Source organism: Varroa destructor, unplaced genomic scaffold (genome assembly GCF_002443255.2).
Source record: "Varroa destructor unplaced genomic scaffold, Vdes_3.0 BEIS01000002.1, whole genome shotgun sequence".
NCBI classification, from domain to species: domain Eukaryota; kingdom Metazoa; phylum Arthropoda; class Arachnida; order Mesostigmata; family Varroidae; genus Varroa; species Varroa destructor.
In genome coordinates this window covers 16,088,110-16,098,050 of record NW_019211455.1, presented here as the reverse complement: position 1 = coordinate 16,098,050, position 9,941 = coordinate 16,088,110, and the positions used below count along the sequence as shown (strand labels likewise).

Genomic DNA, 9,941 nt, shown 5'->3' with positions numbered 1-9,941 from the left:
TGAGTATAATTAAGTATATATATATACTTGAGGAGATTGAGGGAATTACACTGGATAACGATGCTGACGATGATGTCGAAAACACATCAAAGGAGGAATGTTGGAGACAATAGAACGCTTGAATAGAACTAAGCTGACAATATAATGAGCGACGAAGTGGCCTAGGTTAGCGGTGATCGACCGTTGTCGCCGATTCGAAAAGAGAAGTATGGGGTCGCGATCGCACGTGCTGGATGATGACATAATGATAATGATGATGATAATAATAATACTATTATATGATGGACTTACAATACAACAATGTATTAGTTGCATTATGATAAGGGGAACTCGAGCCCTCAGGGAGTCAGACGAAAAATGCGCGAAATGTTTGCCGCAGGTCTGCCGCAAGTCCCCTGACATTTGGTCACCATCAAACCAGAAAATGTCCCTACACCCCGCCGACATAATGGCGTGTTCCCGTATTTCCATGTACACTGTAGTCGGATTTGATAAAGTGGAAAGTTGATTGGGGCAATTATTGCCGAGAAATAACGGGAAAAGTAGCAAAGAATACGTGAAGAAACAGTAAACAGTGTTGTATTGTCATGCATCTCAATGCATCAGGGTTCAGGTGATTGTTTTACGATGCGATGCGTTGAGCTCGTGATGCCGCACCGTCAATGTCGTTTCGCTGCCGTACGCCTATGAACCGGCGGCTGCATGATGCAGAGTTGCACGTTTTAGGAACAAAAAACAAACATCGAACGGTGATGGAATGAGGGAGAGCTAGTTAGATAGAATAAGTGAAAGTAATGAGTCGTTTTTCCAGTAACAAACAGAAAAGAGACACAGAAAAAGAAAATAGGACAAGTGTGACAATGGTTTTGCGTTTATTTGTTCAATTGTCAGGCTCTTTGCTCTGAGTTATTTCTCGCTGCTATTTTGTTTAGATCAGACAGCCCATCGGATTTCGACTAGAGCCGTATCCAGACTTCGGATTCTAGTTCTGTTCCGTTGGTCTCTGCGTAGTTTTTTCTTTTCCATTGTCAATTTTACGCCACCATCAACATCGACAACAACAACTGAGTAAATCATCATCGCATTGTTGGCCTCAGTGAACTAGTTATGGTAATAATGATAATTATAATGAAAATAATTATAATTATAGTAATATTCATGTACGTAATCATTTGTAAAAATGCACACGTACTCTTCATCACCCGTATATACTGTCATATTCAAATAATAAATTTATTAATTATTATAAATGTGAGCTCGCCTGGTGATATCGATCATCTGATATTAGTATCTGCCAAATGAGTTAAATTTCTCATATATTTGTTGGCCATTAATCCAATTCCTTAGTATATATATATATATTGCACCGTTAGTGAAGCTTTCTCTCAGAACTGAGTTATTGGCAACAAGCAATGCTATCCTTAGGCGGATAGAGCACGTAGCGTATGGATCAAAACTACCAGAAAAACCAACATCTGGCGTACTCAAATGATTCGACCGTTCGACATGTTTCTCGATTTAACGCAAAACCATGTTCTGACTTCGATGTTTATACTATTCTCTTTTTGTTACTAATAAGTAGACCTTCTGAAATCCCTATTTTTATTGTGTTGCCCCCGAATTTCGATATTGCTCCCTAAATAATGTTTGATTTATTATGTTATTCAAGGTTTTATTATGCTTCGGTTTGTCTAGTGATTTCTTTAAGGTCATTTATTTAGTGACGCAACAGGGTTGTCCTCTTTGCAGTAATCTGCAGTCTACTCCTAACGACAACCATTCATTCTCGAAAGAGTACAGTGTACCTCCGACACATGAGTCTCATTACCGATACACACACAGACACACTTGACTTTTATCAATTGTTTAGTGCTCCTCCTTCAGTAATAGCAATTGTAATGAAAATAATCTTGGTAATGAGCGGACAAGAATGAGGCTGTTGTGTACGATAGGTAGCACTTCAGTGCAGAGGGCAAAGTCTCGATGTAAATATTTGCGCGCCCATATGGAAAGCTAGACAGGGTAAGGCTAACAATGATCTTATATTCTGGATGTTTCATCAATGTTGAATCGAGACGATGGCTGAACTTCAACATTGCCTTGGATACCCACTAACTGACTGAAGGATGGGAGCAATTTATGAATGCATGGGGAAGCTTGCTCTCACGTTTCACCCAGATTTTCATGAATACAGATTATCCTATTACTATTATTATTAAGATACACGTGGTAAAATGTTATTACCATTAGAGGGAAAAAACCAGATCGCGGGGTAGCGGGGCCTTCTTTTTTCGCCGATAGTAATAATGGCTTGAAGGTCGATCTTGGTTCGCAGACGTAAGCGACGTTCGTAGCCCGTCTACCTTGAGAGTATTCCGATCTGTTTTGTACATAAGAAGCAAACGAATATATATATATATATATATATATATATATATAGATCTTGTAGCCAGCTGCAACGGTAACCGTCGAATGGTGAATGTAAGAGGGTTATTATCTAGAATAAAGTAAAGTAACGAGGAAACCGAACAATACAATTCCAGAAACTCACGGTGAACAAGACACGAACCAATCGCGAAAGACAAAGCCGATGATGATGGTGATGATGTTCTTGTTAATCAGATGGTTTTCACAAACAGTCGTAGGCCCTTTAATATCCTCTAGAGATATATTTTCTTTGAATTTGAGAATTTTGAATCGAGGATTGCCCCGGTATAAATAAAATGCCGATCGAACACGTCGTGGGTCCGGTCGACTCGCTGCTGAGACAGCTGCGACTATTCAAAGCTCAAGCATTTTCTAGTTCAATTACGGAAAAAAATCTCATCTACATCATCTGAAAGTCTGTCTTTTGTGCAGCTTGTGAAAGCGCATCGCGTCGTGTGGGATGGCAGAATGTGGCGATCTTAATGTGGCCGTAAAATCTACGTGTGCTGCACCCAGACACGTGGCCATGGCCTAATTATCTATCATTATAGTAATAATCATCATAATGGTCTATGATAAACGCCGCAATGATGAAAACAACAACTAACAGAAGCAGAAGATTGTGAAGCCAGCGGGCTTCACTGTGTCAGATACGAATGTCAGTAATAACATGATCGATGTGTAAAATAATGACGATATATAATCATATGATTATAAATGATAAAATAATACTGATGATACTACTAATAAGGATAATAGACTAGCAAATAATTTCCTTCATGATTTCCGACCGAAAAAAAAGTGATTTCGGCTGGCTGTGACGTTTCTTCACTTGGTCACAGGAAAAAACGAGCGACATTAAGTGTGGACGCGTAAAGAATGAATAGAACTGGTAAGACTGCGGATGGGAGGTGAGTAATTGACTGATTGATTGACTGACTGACTGACTGAACGGCTGCTTCTGATGACGACAATGCTGGTGTTGATAGTAACGGTGATTCTGTGAGAAAAATTTAAAGCGATAATGAAAGCGGGTACTGTTGTTATTGAGGCATCTGACACAGCGATCAGGCAAAAAACCAACGAGGCCCTGTGCCATTTTCCCACACACGCAAGGTGACACACAGGCAAACAGGCGTCCGAAACGTTTCAACGAACGAAAATTTCAACGACGAGAAGGCCGAAAACCAAGTAATAGCGAAACGTGTGAATTAAAAGATTTCTTGAACGAACCAAAACGGGATAACAGTGATAGGCTATGAAGCGATTTTTTTCGGCGCATTGACACTCTGTAGTGGCAGCTCCGGCTTGAAATCGTTACTGGTGTTCATTACTACTCACAGCCATCACGAACAGGGAAATGTTACTCTTCGTCTATTTGCGGCTTAACGCTTAACCTCACGCTAAGCGAACAAAAGTGGGATTTTTAGCCGCGATTCGTACATAATAGGCAGAGAGAGAGAGAGAGAGAGAGAGAGAGAGAGAAAAAGCAAAAAGCGGAAATCCTACCTGTGAAGGTTGAGGAACTGTACGAAAAAATATGGCCTGAAAAGGGGCCGAAAACGACGAAGGCAAACGTGTGAAAAAGTTGTATAACCTAATGTGAGCATCAATTTCACAATAATATTATTATTATTATACATAGTATATTGAGTACGTGATGGTGTAACAAGGATTATTTCAATAGGACGTGTATGTCAAGACACAGATAGTGGACCCGCAAGCTTGGACAGATACGCTGAGAATAATAGCGGGCAACTGTGACGCCTGAATCGGACAGGAAATCGCACGAGACGAAGCTACGAATCGAACCACCACAATGATCATGAAATGAGAAGCAGAAATGTATTGATAATAATTATTATTAATTATTAAGAAAATAAATTCTTCTGCCATACGTCGTGTGTTTTTATTATTAACAATGATGATTTATTATTATCGTTTACAATCGTTCAAGTTGCCATGTCCCGATCATTCAGAAAACCTGGTCTCATTCTTCGTAGCCTATAAAATACCTCGTCGCACAATATAACCTAAATAGGTTTGCTGCTGGTTAGTCGAGCATCACGAGCAGCCAATGAATGTTCCAACAATGTTTGTGTTTAAAAGGACAATCATTTACATATGCTGATCTTCAAAGTGAAGCGGATTCTCAACAACACAGGCACACATGATCTACGAATAAATTCTAACGGATTTGATAGCTTAGCACGCATTGGTCAAATCGTTCGTTTAAACCAACCTAATAAAAGTTATTAAATACCTACGAAAATAGCAGGATTACTGCATATATTTTTTAAGTAAATAGATTCAAAAAGGGCTTATATTTGGCACCCATCAGGTTCTAAATTAAAATACAACACTTAAAAACTACTTTCTTTCATTATAAAAATATGATCACTACTTATACAAAAAATAAATTACAGCTGTACAGTTGTGGTTTTTCTTGGCCAATAACATTTTATCTTTCGTAAGATCTACACACACAGTTAACTCCTTTGGTTATTACTCGTTAAGGAACATTTTCGTAGCATACTTTATCATAATTAGTTCACGACAGAGAGTTTGCTGTTGTACGCCTGTCTGCAACATTTGCTGACGCAGTACGCTCAGAGTATGACGCTCGGGCCGCGTGAGGCTCGCCCAGAGATCACAGATATCCTGCGGCTCCTCAAGAGTTCGTGCGAACTTGTCGAGCGTCTTGTATTTGTTAAGAAGTACACGATGCTGGTCAGCTGTTTTCTTTCGTTGTACGAGTAAATTGGATATTGCCTGCTGCCAGCGCTGTTCAAGAAGTCGCGCCAGATGCAGGTAGCTGGAGCGGTACCGAGGATCCTGACGATAGAAGCCATCGCCGGCGACAATGTTTTCGAGTCGTTCGACAAATCCATCAGTTTCCAGGGTATACATGACGCTCTTTGCCTCCTTCGGACAGATAAGTGTCGCCCGCTGCACCGCATCGATCTCACTTGCTCCATGGGACAATAACATACCCAAGATACAGGAAGCGTACCCACCGTGCCGCTCAGTGGCGTACCGTAGTGCAGTCTGTCGAAGCCAAAGTCTTGTCGCTAGGAGCCAATTAATCACATACGAGTCCGTATGAAAGTCGTCTCGCTTGATTACGAGAATATCGTCTTCAGGACGATACTGCGTGTTTCGAGCGACGAACACAAGTGTGCGAAGGCAAGCAATTGTTTCATTGCGGGGAATTTTAAATTCTTTCTCGACCATGTTGACAATTTCGTCCTGGCGCATCGGCATGGATATACCCATGAGATCGGTGCGAGCCTTTGTCTCATGTAGACGGATCATACAGCGAACGATATTCTTCGCATAGTGGTGACTGTGCAAAGCGCCAACGAGTTCAATCACCAGCTCGTTCCGTTCCTGTCTGTAGAACCGCTGGCGGTTTAACGCGTACATAATGCCTGGAGTGAGGTTCGTATTATATTCTTGAATTAACGGCTCAACCTTCTTTGAGTCGCCTGTCTCTTCTTTAGCTAACAGGTACTCTTCGAACATAGATGACGTCCTGACAAACTGCGTCTGAAACATTTCTATCAACGATTTGCGCACGTCTTCTTCACTCCTTTCGAGGCGCTCGGCTACAATGTTAACAACTTCTTCACAGGTAAGTTGTCCATGCAATGTAAACTCATGCGCTATCTCACGGCCCACTTCACCGAACAGTAGGTTGGCTCGATAGATGAAGCCGGCACAATGCATCAGGCTAACTGCATTATCGATAGGTAGTCGAAACTGGGTTTTGAGCTCGTTATCCCGGTCCACGATGGACGATGCTAATCCGTTTTGCAAGAGACACATTAAACTCTCCTTAATTTTTGCCATTGGATATTCAGTGGGAAGCTTTTGTCGAAGCTGTGGGAGGGTCAAACTGAAGTGTCGAAGCAGCTGATGGCCAACGGCACTCACTATTGGCCCGTAGAAATCGTTCAAAAGAAACTCAGCCACCTGCACTTCTTGATTAGCCATTTTTGCTAACAACAATCCGAGCTGTATTCGTATAGATAGGCACAAGAGAATGTTACTGATGAAAGTGAAAAGGATGTTATCGTTATGAGTTACATACTTTCAGTCTTCATTATTTACTAGGCACCTTTTTTCAATGCATCTTCGAAACTCAACTCAGTCGTGAATCTCGTGCTCAGATGAGCTGCTATGTTTTTGTTATTGTCTGATGGATGAATTCGAGCAATACACTAATCTCGTAAAAACAAATAGATTTTCAAACAAAAGCTGAAGTTTGACGGGAGGACTTTGAATACACTGCAACAAAGATAAAAAACGTAGATATAGGCGCGTTTTCCTGTCTGTTACTGGAAATCTCCATCTGCGCGCTACCACTAGCATACAAGTGTGGCTCTACTTTGTTTCCGTGTCCCATAAACCATAGAAGCCTTTATTTTCGTGTCGCTCCGTGCCCGCTGCAATGAATGATTAGATAAATATAAGACACCCAAACCGAAAAAAAAAAGTTTGATTATTATATGCTTCTGAAAGCATCCTGAGAACGCTACTATTATAGCCATATTAAGTCAGTAACGTTGGAATGTACCTGAGAGTCTGAATTGATAATCGCACTGCTGTCGGTTTCAGGTAATGAAACGTTCGATCCCCAGAACTGTCGATTAATTAACATCTAGCGTGGCTGAAGAAGACGAACCTGGTCAGGTTCGATCTGAACGCTGGTGTGAAGAAGTGATAAAAACGCCACAGTAGCGAAATGTCTGCGACGGAATCGAACGAGGTAGGCAATTCTATATTTACAAGTTCCTCCGTTTAGCCATCTCTCTATAAAAGAAAAGTTTGGAAAGCAGAAACGAATTAGGTCTTGAGTAAAATCCTACATGTAGACATTAATCGTTTATCATTAAGTACCTATTATAATTTCTTTCTTCCGTTAGACACTCAATCTTGCGAGTTCCATCTTAAGGCTTGTAAATATTGCATATAAGTTTTCATATACGTGTATAGACAACGAAAGGCGCAATTCAGTAAGCTAAATCCGCATGCAAACATTTGTGAAAAAACTTATTGTAATTGAAGAAACAATATGTGATATAGACTAGGTGCCATATAGATACTTTGCCCAGACAAGAACCGACTGCTCTGCCGATTGCTATATTTTTCTGTAATATGGCTAGAAAAAAAAGTAAATCGTTTCACAGGAAAAGACATAGCTAAGCGTTTAAAAATATCTAAACTAGATAGTCCAAATAAATATAACTAAATATTATAATTATTGTCCGTTAGCGCGACGTGGATAATCCCATCCTGAACTTCAAATAATTTTAGCTAATTATTGTCTGTTCTGCAAAGCTGTCATCGTGTTATTTTACATTTATTTTTTTTGTTCTTTACAATCAGAAATGTGGCCGTCCATGTTTTTTTTTGCCAAACACGAGCTTCTGTCACAATATTTCGCATAACTGAATATACTCAGGTAAATATCAACAAAGAAGACCAGGCGCAGATTAATCAGTTCGCTAGATTTAATCAACGCCTACAGGAGCTTGAAAATATTGTGGCGACCAAAACGGATCAGATACAAAAGCTGCAAGACGCCGAGGAGGAGCTCATGCTTGGTACGTTGATTGCAAACTAGCTGATAGTTTTTGCTAAATAAGTACGTTGTCTCATTCAAAGCGATCGATTCACGTTCAAATGATATTTGCATGTAAAAAAGTGTCGTTTCATAATACATTAGGGGATTTCTTTTATCATGAGCCTTATGAAAGTTTAAATAATACTGCCTTACTTAGTCCAAAAATAATAATAGTTCACCGTAGTCATATCATAGCAGTGTTTTTGGAGACATCTTTAATTGTTAATATCTGTCACGTCTTTTTTAGATGTTCGCCCCAATGCATAAGCCATTATCAGAATCGCTTTGTTTGGAGCACCATATTCAGCCTGTGTTCGTTTGCTCTCAACGTGCAACAAAATTGTCGACTTTTGCATGTACTACTTTTGGAAGCAACAAAAAAAAAATAGCTAAAGACACTGGCTTGTCGAAAAAGTATTGAGTTTTTTTTATGCCAATAGGGATGCAATTGTTTTTTATTTTTTATTTTTTTTTTAATGATATTACTAAGCTAAATATGCGGCATTTTTGTCGATAACCTCCTGCTATTTTCCTACTAATATCGTAACCCCAGTATTGAAGAATTTCTTCGGTTGCCAAACGAAAAATTGTAACAAGTGATTTTTGCATACTTCTGTTAAAAGTAAATTGACACTGTTAGGACTGAAACAGACGATATATACAGTGTAGATATTGATAGATTGAGTCAATCATTTTTGCCAAAAAGCAAGAACTCTTACTTAATAGTAACGATTTTTTCCAAGCCCACGAAACATATAACATAACCTTCATTAAGGTCTGACTGGGTTTTTGCCATAGATAGTGAGTCAGTCTTTTTTGTATTGGTAATCTACTTTTGATCATGGTGGTCAATCGCTTTAGAAATGGCTCGATTTTGTTGAATTTCTGTAAGGTTAAATACAATTGAATAGATTAGTTCGCGTCAATTCGTGTGACATTCAAATACTAGGATTTTTTTTTTACAGCGAGTTTTCTTAAATATTTCGTAGCAGATGTTTAGTTCCTTGGCAATATTATAGCCACTAACGCGTCGATCTTGCTTAACTCTCACAATAATTTCATGTTTTCCGTAATTAGCTAACCAGTACGGCAAACTTCCGTAAATACTTTACGTAAGTATCGAAACTTACAGAACAAAAGCAACCGAATAATCTTTGGCTTGTTTGTTTAGCGGCCTGGCCCTCGTAAGAATTATGCTATCGTAATCGTAAAAAAATTGCTATTCATAGTTAAATATAAAATATAAAATATATACTTGTATTATAAAATATGCCGACTTTTAGAAATTTCACTGGTTATTGAAATGCTTTATGCTAGGTCTGAATAAAAGCGTTTATTTAAATTCACAAACCTTTTTTAGACCTCCTACTGCTAAATCTTCGCTCTCGAATGATACCAACGCCGACTCGACACAGAGGAGATATGCGACTTTAAAGCTTTCTAGCTAGTCAAATGCTTTTTCAGCAATTCAATATTTAAAAACCTATATTTTAGGTGAAGACACCGATGAAGTTCCATACCTGTTTGGAGATGTTTTCATATCGCTTACTTCCGATGATGTTCAGGTAGGGGAAATTTCTAATAATCTTTCTTTGAATAATATGTACAGACTACAAAATTAGTCAAAATTAAAAAAAATAGTCATAGCAGGCGTGAGATGCCTCAACTGAAGAATAACGTTGATTTATCATAAGTACTGTTGAAAACACCTTTGACGCCCATTCAGTTTCTCGCGAATATTCGTCGTTCTGACCATCTGAGTTAACAAAATAATTGTTTACCGAAACGTTTTCAATAATTTGGTCCATTTTAAAACAATATTTGCAATAACATAGTGTCATATACGAATTATTAGTTGCCATTATTACTATTTCTGTACTATTAT

At 39.0% G+C, this 9,941-nt stretch overlaps 3 protein-coding genes across 18 annotated transcripts in view; 2 read left to right on the top strand and 1 right to left on the bottom strand.

Moving 5' to 3' along the window:
• The window catches only part of LOC111245769 (single-stranded DNA-binding protein 2-like), a 90,760-nt gene extending 86,436 nt beyond the window's left edge, over positions 1–4,324 (top strand). For all 16 annotated transcript variants that reach the window (XM_022794507.2, XM_022794506.2, XM_086980433.1 and 13 more), the window contains one exon: positions 4,115–4,324. Coding sequence is in view for 1 of the 16 variants with exons in the window: in XM_086980428.1 (XP_086836554.1) it covers positions 4,115–4,198 (84 nt within the window). In the remaining 15 variants the exon portion in view is untranslated. The remainder of the gene's footprint in view (positions 1–4,114) is intronic.
• On the bottom strand, positions 4,312–7,148 carry Polr3C (RNA polymerase III subunit C). The gene is made up of 2 exons (XM_022794517.2): positions 7,007–7,148; positions 4,312–6,875 (listed from the first exon to the last, which is right to left on the bottom strand). The coding sequence occupies exon 2, from the start codon at positions 6,421–6,423 to the stop codon at positions 4,933–4,935; it is 1,491 nt and encodes a 496-aa protein (XP_022650252.1). The 5' UTR covers positions 6,424–6,875; positions 7,007–7,148; the 3' UTR covers positions 4,312–4,932.
• The window catches only part of Pfdn4 (prefoldin subunit 4), a 3,210-nt gene continuing 328 nt past the window's right edge, over positions 7,060–9,941 (top strand). The window contains exons 1-3 of the mRNA XM_022794523.2: positions 7,060–7,198; positions 7,895–8,036; positions 9,551–9,621. Coding sequence (XP_022650258.1) covers positions 7,175–7,198; positions 7,895–8,036; positions 9,551–9,621 — 237 coding nt within the window. The 5' untranslated portion in view covers positions 7,060–7,174. The remainder of the gene's footprint in view (positions 7,199–7,894; positions 8,037–9,550; positions 9,622–9,941) is intronic.